General features: G+C 40.0%; 1 protein-coding gene across 2 annotated transcripts in view; it reads right to left on the bottom strand.

Moving 5' to 3' along the window:
• pcnxl3 (pecanex-like 3 (Drosophila)) overlaps nt 1–10988 on the bottom strand; it is a 34326-nt gene extending 23338 nt beyond the window's left edge. For both annotated transcript variants that reach the window (XM_015382805.1, XM_015382806.1), the window contains exons 1-7: nt 10648–10988; nt 6720–7195; nt 4995–5203; nt 4810–4915; nt 4602–4641; nt 4396–4491; nt 1830–3551 (exon numbers count right to left, since the gene is read on the bottom strand). In XM_015382805.1, the coding sequence (XP_015238291.1) occupies nt 1830–3551; nt 4396–4491; nt 4602–4641; nt 4810–4915; nt 4995–5203; nt 6720–6872 (2326 nt within the window). In that variant the 5' untranslated portion in view covers nt 6873–7195; nt 10648–10988. The remainder of the gene's footprint in view (nt 1–1829; nt 3552–4395; nt 4492–4601; nt 4642–4809; nt 4916–4994; nt 5204–6719; nt 7196–10647) is intronic.
• Between the last annotated feature and the right edge of the window lie 1344 nt (nt 10989–12332).

Below are 12332 nucleotides of genomic sequence, written 5' to 3'. Positions count from 1 at the left end.
AATCAAGCGGATATTTTTCTTATCACTTCATTTGTCTCCCACTAGAGAAATTTGTCTCTTTTCTAATGTGTTTGACCACCAAAAGATAATATTGTTTAAAGTTTTCAATAATCAATATCTCAATTTCATTGAATATATGAAAATAATTGTAACTAATCATTTTTCCATAACAGAGAAATAGAAAATAGATAATTTGGTGCGTTTAAACTTCATCTGGGTTTTCTGCTTCTACTAAATAAATAACAATCGAAGGGCAGTAAGAACAGCCTTCTAACCAGAAAAGCTTGTTTCTCTACTTCGCTCATCAGGAATGCAACACCTGCTTGCTGCTAAAGTCAGCAGAACCGTCATGGTTTAAACATCTTTCTTTAGGTGCGAAAGTGGAACATGAAATCTTTCCCTTTAAGTTACTGCTGCTGAAAATAAAAATCCTTCCGGTTGCAGTTTAAGCCCTTTGTCTGGCATTAGAGCCATTTTCACTGTTTAATCTCAAACACAGCCAACTTGCCCTCATGTTACAGGAACTATTGTCCTTTATGGTAACTCATTAAAGTTTAAAGCCTGAAGCTGAGACACAATTAAAGATTTTAGCACCACTCCAGGGATGTGATGTCAACATGTTGATTTACAGCTTTGATTAGCAAAAAACGTTGGCTCTTAATAAGTTCCCCCTTTCCACTCCCTTCCAGCAGAGGAATTGCATTTCCCTCAAACAAAGACCCTTTCACAGTTAAAACCAACTTGACATAATATGACATCGTAATAATAATCAAGGTAATACATATAGTGCTCTTAAATATATTTTTTCCTCCAAGAATTCAAAAGCATTCACACCTCCTGACCTTTTCCAAGTATGTCTCATTACATCTTTACAATAAAACTAATAAACTAGCAGTTCATGTGCTAGACTAAACCAAAATTTAGCCACACTTACCGCAACGAATTTAGGGGGTGGAACACTATTATATTCCAAAAGAAAAATTCTATTTACTCATAGCCAGCCTGATTGTGTCCCTGAATAATCCTTCTCTGGCAATAGAAAGCATTGGCTTTAATGTTGTTTCCCCCCCTTGTTGCTGCTTGTAAATAACTTTGCTCACCTGATGCGAAAAAAAAAAGAAGCTAAATGTTGTCTGTGTTCCCCCTGGTTCCACTGGCTGCGGAAGAGCAGCGTATCCGCCACGGCTTTTCGCAGACAGAGCGTTTTCAAAATGGAGTGACTGCGCAGTTTGATCACATCAGGATCGCATTAACGCATTATTATAGCATACTTGTAGGCTTTAGATAGAACTATAAGCAAGCAAGATATTTTCCTAATCAGTTCTACCAAAGTCTTGCGTGCATACTCCTCATTTGCCGTTTTTTCTTCAATCATGGGTAAACGAGTTCAAATTTATATTTGTTTTTTTTCGGTTATTTTTTTGAATTGATGTTTTCACTTATCACGGTTGTTGATTACGGTATATACATTTCTTATCTTTCTAAAGGTCAATGAAGTGTGATTCAAATTCTTTTACTTTTAAACCTGCCTAGATCAGTTTGACTTTTCATCAACTGACAATCCATTCTGCTCTAGATTGATGTGGATTTTAGATGGCAAAATCAGAACAGCCACATTTTAAGTGGCCAGCAGAACCACTGATTGACTAAAACTGCTGCAATCAGTCATGACAGCGTGGCTTTGACAGTAAACTCTATCCAGAACTACTCAGTGGGCAGTTTTAGCTTCAACTGTTGGCAATCTGTCAATCTCTTACAAAACACCATTTGTTTTATAGTAATTAGTTGAGAAAAATAATCATCAATCACTAAATTTCAGATCAACTAACCTCCACCCACAGCTCCTTCTTCAACCAGCTCTCCTGCCCTCCAACCCATCTGGTTGCCAGTCCAAGAACCTCCAAGAGAATCCAGCCGATGATGATGGCCTCCAGGAAAGCCGTCGGCGTGTACAGTCCTCGCTTCCAGATCAGACTTGGACATTGCAAGAGTGCGAGGAGCTGGGGTTGATGTTGAGGGCATCGTAAGAAGTGTAGTAGGAGTTGTTGCCGCGTTGCTCTGGCCGCCACCAGCCCCGTCCATACTAAGTACTCTTGCATGAGTCTTGGCACTCGCTGTGCTAGAGGAGCGCTGAGCAGCACGAGGGTGAGATGGGGCGGAGGGTTCGGGTAAATCCCCTTCTCTTTGTGGGGGAAGTTGAGCAGCATTGGAGAGAAGGGATGTAATGTCTGTGTTGGCAAGGTCGGAGGAGTAGCAAGAGGTAGAGGAACTTGAGTCATCGTCATTGTCGTTGTCCTCGTCTGAGCTGTATCTGCGCTGGGACCCAAGGCTGGACCCTGCGCTCATGTCACTGCCGTCATCCTCATCAGTTGAGTCTTCAAATAAACTTTCGCTGTACGCCTTAGCCCCCAACCGGCTGCGCACTGGGATGTAATCTCTGTGTTGCCTGTGATTGTGGTGTCGCCTGTAAGAACCACAGTCGAAACTACTGCTGCCTGCTCCTGTGCGCCTTCTAGGAGCTTTCCTTCTGCCCGGTCTGTGGCCCATGCTTCCGCCGCTGGCCCGCAGCAGCTTTAAGTCTTTAGGACGAACAACCTGCTGGGCTTGGAGCACAGGGGGGTCAGACAGTAACAGAGGGGTAGAGGAAATGGGCAAAGCAGGCTCAGAACACACCAGACCCAGGGCCAGCCCTGAAGGCACCGAATTGGCCTGCCGTGGCGGCGGGAGAGGAGGACCATAGCTTTTTTTGTCCAGGTCACAAACCTCTGAGTGGCCACTACTTGAAGGGGAAGAGTTCTGGAGAGGAGGGGGCTGTGCAATATCAGAGGGTGCAGGGGGTAAATCCTCTTCAACAAGTGTCCGGTCCAGCCCTTGGCTGATGGATAACTCTTTAGAAGGGGAACGAAGTAGCACGCTGTCTGACAGATTGTCAGTGTCACTGCCACCCTGTCCAGTTGTGTCTTCTGTGTTGTTCAGAACATTAGAATCTACCACTGGTGCTAAGGCGGGCGTCTGTCCATCTGTTGGCCGTGACTGGCTCAATGAAGGACTTTCTAACTGAGTGGAGTCTGTTTTCTCAGAGCGGTAACTGCTCACAGTGCTTAGTGTCTCACGGTCTGTGGTAGCTCCGCCTGCGCTGAAGCAGCTGTCTGTGGACCCAGCAGCTAACGCCACCCCACTGCGGCTGCCTGGGAGCTCAGTTCCAGGAGCAAAAGCTCCAGGGTCCAGACCCAGACCCATTAGGTTTTCACTCAGCTCCTCACTTAAACTGCTCTTAATAAGAGGACTAAGGGGTGTATCCCCTAAGCTCCCAGATTCAGCAGAGGGGCCAAGTAAAGAGAAGGTCCCCAACCCATTGTCCTTGGTGTTTTGATTAGTTGACTTTTTTGGCAAGTCCTCCAGCTGCTCCTTCTCCCCTCCATCTTCTTGACTTAAAGGTGAAGGGGGGATGGACAGGCACCCTCCAGGGTCTTCAAGTCCCGCCGTCACCCCAGTCAGAACAGGGAAGTCCAAAGAGGTGGAAATGCAGGATTGAACTGCACTGGGCACCCCTGAACAAGAAAAGACACGAATCAGACTGAAATACACACACACACCACCTGGGATTCCACTAACCTTTCAAATAAAAACCTATTTTAAAAATTCTTCTTTATCCTTTATGACTTTCAAATGCAAATTACATCAGTTCTTTATGAATTTATTGAAAAAATGCCTGTGATGCTCAGGATTTAAATATAGACCATGAAAAACAAGTAAGGAAGTTAATAAAGAAAGGAAACATCACCCAAGGTCAGAGGAAAGATACAAGACCAACACAGAAAGACACAAAAGGAAGAAAGGAGAAGTAAAATAGAAAAAGGATCAAAGGCAGGACTGACAAATGGAAAAAAGAGAAAAGGACTAAAGGAAAAAAGGTCAGAAAGTAGAAATCGAAGTTGCAAAAAGCAAAATCCAAAGCAGACTAGAATGAACTATTGAAATGTAGAAAAGATTAAAAAGAAAACTAGGAGGGAAGGACACAAGGAAAGAAGAACAAAAAGAATGATGAAAAAGAGGAAGGAAGTTTATACAGAACCAAGGATTTAGAGGACATGCCATTGATACTAAGTGATATTGAATAAAGTCTGGTACTGAAATGGATCCAGACCTAGAAACTATATTAATAAAACAGCCCCTGCTTTCCCAGTGTTTTACCAGACTGTGCTAAAACCCTGGAATACAAGTTGGGCTTAACAGGACACAGCAGAGTTTCATGAAGTACTTTTATTTCTTCAAAGGATTTGTGCGAGTCTGTAGAGATGTTTTAAGGCAGAGTTATTTTTACACATGCAAGGATTAGGAACTGCTCAGCCGACAACAGTTTTTTTCTGAATCCCAGAAAAATAGCAAACTTACTTTGTGTGTCCTGAGAGCTCTGACGTATAATCGCTCGATGGGCTGAAGTCACGATTACATTGTTGCTTCCTTGTCCCTGTGTTAATTCTTTGACATCTGAAGCATAAAAAAAAAGACATCAGAAAGGTTTGTGGAATCTGACATAACATGGCATAAAGTAAATAAAAAAGAAACGCACAAGGATTTAGATTCATTTAAATGCTTACCCTTAGAGCCTCCTGCATCTTCCAGCTGGGGCAAAAACTCCTGATAAATCAAGTCAAAAATACAGAATATTAAGAATATTGATTTACAGCAATACTAAGTAACTATGCAATAACAACAAGGTAAAAAAATAATCATTTTTGAAAACTAATGATAAGAGAACTGCTTTTCTACCACTGCAAAAAAAACATGAAACCCGTCAATCCTCACCGACACTTGGTTCAATCCAAACAGAGAATGCTGGGAGCTGCAACGGACTGGAGGAGTCGAGTTCACCTTCCGAAACACAGTCATCTCCACACCAACATGACTATCTCTGAAAAAGGAAAAAAGTAATGGTAAAAAAACATGAAAAATTTGTTTCCCCAAAATTCTACTCATTTATATCTTCAAACCTATGCTGATTCCCATCATGAACTCCTGACCCATCATCTAGTTCGTCTGTCCTCGGGGCGTCAGCTGTGAGAGAGGCCTGCTTCTTCTCGACAATCTCACCGAGGTCAAACATGGCGTGAAGTCGGTAGTTTACCACCTTAATGGCAGTAAAAAAGATTGCTACCACAGCAGAGTACACGCCTGCCACCACCAAGCTAGGGGGAAGAGCCTGAGGGGAAGTGGAAAAGAACAGCAGAGGATTAGAAAAATCAGGACCCCCACTCTTTGTTATGGTGGACAGAGAGCAGTGGCCCTGTAATTGACAGTTTATGGTCAACTTTAGACTTGGTAGTTATTGCTGAACATCATAGGCAGTTTAATTTAATCTGATGGTGATATGGTAGTTCGAGACAAAAGGTCAAAATTGGAAGCAACTGGGTGTTGCAAATGATAATAAAGCATAATACAGCAAAACTGGCTTTGAATTGGATAAAGAAAAACAGGGCCCTACCTCTAGTTTATTGGTCCATCAAACAATTTATGAGCCGTTATTAAAAGTTTAACTTGGCTCTACAATCTACCTTCTATCTACCTAGAACTAATCCAGCATTTTGTTTATGTTGGTGTGTATCTTGTTTAGGAATATCTATCCACACTCAACTGATGGTGTTAACAGAGTTGTCTCAGATACTGCCGAAAATGCTGCCATCGGTATCGGCAAGTATTGGAGTCCAGACACCCATCCAATACCATGTAATTTAAAATAGGAATTAAAACAGAGATTTGCTGGTTAGTTCTAGTTAGGAGACTTCAAATAGCAGAAAAGCTCATCCTCTTGAAAAAGAATTTGCCTTTGTTCTCTTAAATGATGAGCAATACTAAAATTGGCCAAATACTACTGTAATGTGTTGTCTACTTGTGTTAAAGTATCAAAGTACTTTGTAGCTGCTGCTCTTTTTTATTTTTTATTTTATTTTATAACTTTATTTTTATTTTGATCGTTATTAACAAACAATACATAGAAACTATAATAGACAAAAAGTACAGAACAATCGAAGCAAAAAACAAACAACAGGGGGAGACTCGTATTTTAGTAACTCAAAACACATGGGGACCATCCATTTCCAAAATTAGTCCGGTATCGTTGATGTGAAGTTTGTCCATTTTTCCCATTTGTCTAAGCATTGCTGCTAGCTGCTGCTCTTTTGATTGGTATTTTTTGAATGTTTAAACTGTTGTTGCACTCTAAGTTTTGTTTTTTAAATTTATATGAGTAGCTGTTAGACTTTTTTTTTTTTATATATATATTGTTCTGCTGAAATACTGTTTTATTCTACATTATAATGGCTGCACCATAAATCCTTAAAAAATAACTCTTCCCAGATACTGAACAAATACAGAACATCTATAGTTGTAAATATATATATTTATGTGTGAAAGGTTTTTAACCAGATGAGTAGAAAGAAGCTAAGAAAAATTTAAATTTTATATCCATTATATAATTAATCTTTTAAGTTATGTTGTGGAGCTACTCCTAAGAAAAAGAAAAGAACAATTCAAATGTACTAAAAATCCCAAACTACTATTACACCTAAACCATGTTTAGCAAATGTAGAGGCCTGATAATTATTGTGTTGAATGTATAAGATGTTGCCACATCAAATGAAGAAATATCCCGTTAAGTAGACAATATTTGAAAAGAAATGATTGCAAAAACATGGCTGCCAATGTAACTGTTTTCTTACCATGTACAGAAGAAAGGGGAAGGCCAGGAGAAAAATCCATAGGTATAGGTGGAAGCAGTTTGAGAACGTGCTCTGATGGGGGTCCACATACCAGCCTCCTGTGAGCGAAGCCCACACCCCCTGCCTCAATATCTGGAGAGCCTGAGAGCCCATCTTCACCGTTTAGGGTTAGACTACAGCTGGAATCCTTCCTCCAAGGCTGAAGATCCCAAAACCGTGAAGTTGATTGAGCCACGGCCTATGATGGCACTTCCAATGTGGATAGCATGGTGACCAAGACTGGTGTGTCAAGGACAACAGTTCTGTGGCGTGGATATTTATAGATCTCAGTGGAGGTTGTAAGTCCTTGCATATTCTTGTACCGGTACCTTTTTTGTAGCAAAGCTGCTATTCTCTACCCTAAGCCAAGCTGGGTTATTAGTAGCGTCACTTTTTGGCACTTTGGCATTCCACTGAACCCGTGAAATAGCATTCATCTGCAAGACAAATCAGAGAGAGTTAATTGACATTCTATGTGAATCTATAGTCTTTGTAGTACTGTTTATGTTTTTACCAATAATGCATTTTGTTTGGTTTAAAGATGTAAGTATATATTTATTATTCAAACAGTAACTAAGCCTAACAAGATAAAACACTTAAAGCAGCCAGAGACATGAGGACCATAATATTTGCGAGTAGGTGCCTAGAAGGTACAGTTTCTCTGTAAAGTGTGTAACCACCTATGTTTTATATACATGTCAATCTATATCTTAATTTGAGAACACTAAATATATGACATTGCTTTATTGATTATTATGATTTTTTTATACAATGGTGTATGTGTACAATAAGTAAAACTAAATCTGCAGTCCCCTAAAAATAGCTCAACAGGAAGACATTCATGTCCAAACAGCTGACACGACAATACTACACCCCTAAATGAAAGTGTCAAAAAATGTGCCCAAATGAAGGCTATTTTGTGTTTTATAACACTATGTTAAATCTCATAGGCTTGGAGTTCACTAGAATTTCACCGGTTGCCACTGGTATCATATTTCAAGCCTCAATGAGGATTTTATAGCTGGAGGAGGATAACAACTACTGTTTCTAAACCTTGTCTTTTAGTGGTCAATGGTCAATAGAGTTTAGGTTTCTTTTGCGTTTTCGGCGCACACGTCAAATGCTTAAAAGATCCTGACGCACTGCGCCTGCTGCTTAAAACTCACTGCGGGACATTGACTTTGCATGTTAACTCGGTGCTCCTGCTACGTTTGGTGTGAACGCAGCATAACCCTTAGAGGGATATAAAGAAAATTTTAAAGAGTTCCTTTTATCACTTGAAACACGTTTCCAGTATTAAAAGGACAAATACCCCAGCAGGATCTTGGAAAAACCCAGGCATGAATCAATATTTTTAAAAAATAATTACTGCAACAGAGTCTACCTAAAGAGATGATCAGACAACTGCATTTGGTCAGGAAACCTACTGCCAGTGTCCTCCTCATACTATAAAAGTAGAGCACATAATCCCATCTTCTTATAGTGAACCGATGTATTTTAGAGAACAGACTTTAAAAGTGAAAAGGCTCACAAATCTACTTTTATACTCCCTTAAACGCCTTCAGTTCTAAGTGTCCAAGGTGCATACAGACTCTTCAGGAGTCAACTTAGCCAACTCCTTTTAATTTAATTTTTTTTCCCTTTTTCATATTCAGTTGCAAACAAACAGAAAAGAACTCTGACCATTGGGTGGTTTAGCTTGAAAGACCAGTTGTTGGGAATCCTTCCTGAAGCCCCTATGGCCACTCCACCCCTGCTTTCAAAGGTTGTGCCCTCTGTCTACTGGCAGGAGTGTATATATGGTCACCTGTTTGCAACTGTGCATGACTCAGTGTGAGTTTATGTTGGTGAAAGGGCGGGTGGGCAGTCTATTGGCAACACCTCATTGAAGCTAGTTACACAGACTTAAAAAACTGTTAAGGGCTGGTTATACTACCGCAGCAGAGTGTTGCAGTGAACTTGTTGCAGATATTTTTGTTTTATGCCCAATATTGAGGTCTGTGCTATGTTATTCCATGCCACAACACCAGAGGAACAATTGCAAACTTGTTGTGGTTCTAGATACGGCCGAGGCGGTGAGGAAGTGGGGGCAAGAACAGAGGGACAAGAAAAAGAGTGGGGATCCAGGTGGAAAAAATGGTCCCAGTGCACCTCGCTCTTATACCTGCTCCAACCTCATGAGTCGTTCTCCGCAATATTGGTCATACAAACAAGCTGGTAAGGTACCAAACAGCAAATACGCATAGTGTAGAACGGATGTAGATTTGACCAATTAGATGTCTCCTGTCTGCGGTCACCTATAATTTTGGAGAGGTGCACCAGAGTGTCTGCGGCAGGGTCGGAGGCACATTTGCATTCACTTCGACACACAGCAGACGACCTGGTTTCTGAGTAGAAATCAGGCTAACTGTCAAAATAAAATGTTTTCATAGCGTTGACTCAAGGTCCTCCAATAAAAGGTTTCTCACGCGTGCAAAAAAAAAAAAAACACAAACAAACAAAAAACACAAAACACCATGTCTGAAAGCGTAACACCCTAATCATTGCAATCACATTGTAATCTTGACAACTGAGGGCATATCGGTACCCAAGGCTGAGATGTGCTGGCAAGAACCCTGACATGGAGGGTGTCTGGGTGTTATGTGCCTTGTTTACATTTAGAGACTGCATGAAAACTAGCCTCTCTAAGGCGCAGCTCAGAAACAGTGTAAAAGAGTGACTTATAAAGCTACAATAAAGGAAGAATTTAGATCAAGCCTTTGCAGTTGCACTTTATATAGACAAATAAATGCATCAAATGTATAAAAAAGGAAGAAATGTGTTCCCTTTAAAATACTTCTCTTTATTAATCACTGAACAGCTTAGCATATGCCCTACCAGCATGCTCAGAACCAAAGATAGACAAGCAGCTTCTATATAAATTTTATGCTCCACCTTTCTATAACAAACTCCGAGACAATGGTGCTATAAACAACAACATAAATATTTTAGGTTTGTAGCTCAATACATTTTGTAACAGCAGTGTTTTCTCTCTGCTCTTTTTATTTTTTTTTTATAGAAAATGCCATCTTTAAGCAGAAAAACTGTTAGTTATATAGCTCACAACACCTGTAATTGAAAGGCACTTTACAGAGATAATTCAACCAGATCATTCAGTCAGATTGGTTAAAAGTTTCTTAAGAAACAAACCCATCTGATTGCATCAAATCATTGACTTTACATTATTTTGAGAGAAAATTCAATTTTCAATTATAGAGCTGTATACCAACTGCTTTACATTGTAAAATCTGTAATGTTTTATATCTTCATAGTAACCAGTGAAAATATGTAATAATGCATTTCCCCCATAATGAGATGTGCACTCACGTGATACACTGTGACTAGAGGGGATACATAACATAAACGAAATATACATTTCAGATTTTAAAAGCATGACTAAGCTTTAAACTTGAAATATTTGTCAAACAAAAATGTAAGGCTAGGCCAGTACTATGCCAGGTAGATTAAGTTTTAGATTTGCATTAGCAGGCTAACAAACATTTTAGCTTAACCTTACAAGATCTCTGTCTTTCTAAACGTTATGTGGATGGGTGGGGCTATTATTCTGAATTAACCTTTGTAAACGTTAAAGATAAAAATAATATAATATCTACGAGCCTCAATAACCGTTGACAGGCGTTTACTTTTAGAATTCTTAACGTTAGGTACCGGCTAATGCTAGGCCGCATACGGTATGATGGGTAAATGCAACGTTTCCCAAGACGAGGCAGCTCTAAGCTATTCTCTATAGGATGTTCGTTTTAGCTATATCATCTCATTTTAAGAAGGTTGGTTAAAACGACGGCAAAAAATGAGAAGCTTTTGAATTCTGGATCCCAGCATAGCTTACAGTTAGCATTAGCTGTTGAGCTTGCCTCATATCCTCCTTCCGCATCCAGCCGTTGTAAAATCTCAGAGCTTTCCTCCTCAGGATGCAGCTAGCAAAGGAAGGCTGTCCAACAGTAGTTCACCTGGAGCTTGGCTGTTCTGTTGGGGCTAGCTAACGTATGGTCCGTACAGTTCGTCATCCTCTTTGGCATCAAATCGTGACAGGCTTAAAAAATTATCAGCGAACCTCTCATGTTAAGAGCAACCACTGTTTCCTGGCGTAAACGAAGCTTGAGTGAAACCATTTCAGAGGTCTGGCTCAGTGGCTCACCCAACTGCTATTAGCTAAAGCTAACAGCTAGTTACCACACGCACGTATGTGTGTGCGCACGCGCGGACACGCACTGTGACGGAGACGTCCCCCTTGGTGCTGATTGGCTGAAGCGATGTCCTCTGAAATTACAGATCTACTGTATATACAGGGGTAGGTAGGGATCTATACCCATAATAATAACCGATCATAACAATTAATATACGTAAGTACAAGTACCCATCAAATTGCAGAGTAAAAACTATTCCATAAAAAGTGAATAAAGTACTGAAGAACTGTCATAATATCTAATTTTCTATTGAAATGACACAGAACACAGTTTTTGTGTCAAGTATAGAATAAAATAATCAGTACAAATTATTGTAAAAGTGTATTTAATTAGAAAAAACATTGTTTTATACCTAGATAAAAAAAAAAAACACAATTCCACATAATAAAGTAATTGTAAAAAAAACAAAAAACAAATAAAAACTAAATACTAAATACTTATAAGCTCTTTAGACCCTAACTAAAAGAATGCTTTCAGAGGTCAGCAACTTTTCCTGTTGCGGCTTTAAAAAAATTACATGTTTAGCTTTATTAATTAGACTCGGACAACTTTTATTGTAATTTTGTGTACACAGAGCGTATACAAAATGAGATTTCGTTTAGTACAGCTTTAATGACATTTCCATTTCTAAAAGTACAGCAGTGATCATGTGAGCATGGTCCAAAAAAATTTATTGATAGGCAAGTTCAGAGCATTAAATATATATGGTGCAATTTTGCAGTGTTTTGGTTTGTGTTGTCAGTTGTTTAGAGTTTTTTTCAACAGTTCAGCGTCTGATGGTGGTGAGGAAGAAGCTGTTACGGAATTTGCTGGACCAGCATCTAACGCTTCAAAGCCTCTTCCCAGAGGGCAGCAGGGAGAACAGTCCAATTGGGGGTGTGAGGGGTCATTAATAATGTTACGGGCTTGGGACATGTAGTGCTGGGATGAAATGTCTTTTATGGAGGAAAGAGGAGCCCCGATGAACTGTTCTCACCACTCTTCTCACCTCGTCCAGCCTTCACACCACACAGTGAGACAGCTGGTCAGAACGCTCTTTATGGTGCTTCTGTAGAACGTCATGAGGATGGGTGTGGGCAGGTGGGCTCTCATCATTATATTAAATGAGTGAAGAATGAACATGTTCAATGTGCACATGTAACCTCCAGTAATTGCAATCAGGTAGGATATTCAAATTAGTGCTGTGTTGTTTTAATAAGGGCCAGGAGACAGGATGAGATGAAACAATGTTTATCTGTACGGAACATAATATAGACTGATCTGGAATCAGGTCTATGTTTACTATATGTTGTGTTTACTATATTTAACACTGCAAACCATCAGGAGG

This window comes from Cyprinodon variegatus, unplaced genomic scaffold, assembly GCF_000732505.1.
Source record: "Cyprinodon variegatus isolate N-32 unplaced genomic scaffold, C_variegatus-1.0 Scaffold267, whole genome shotgun sequence".
Taxonomy (NCBI): Eukaryota; Metazoa; Chordata; class Actinopteri; order Cyprinodontiformes; family Cyprinodontidae; genus Cyprinodon; species Cyprinodon variegatus.
Note: the sequence above shows the minus strand (reverse complement) of the source record. Positions and strands in the feature narration are given on the sequence as shown.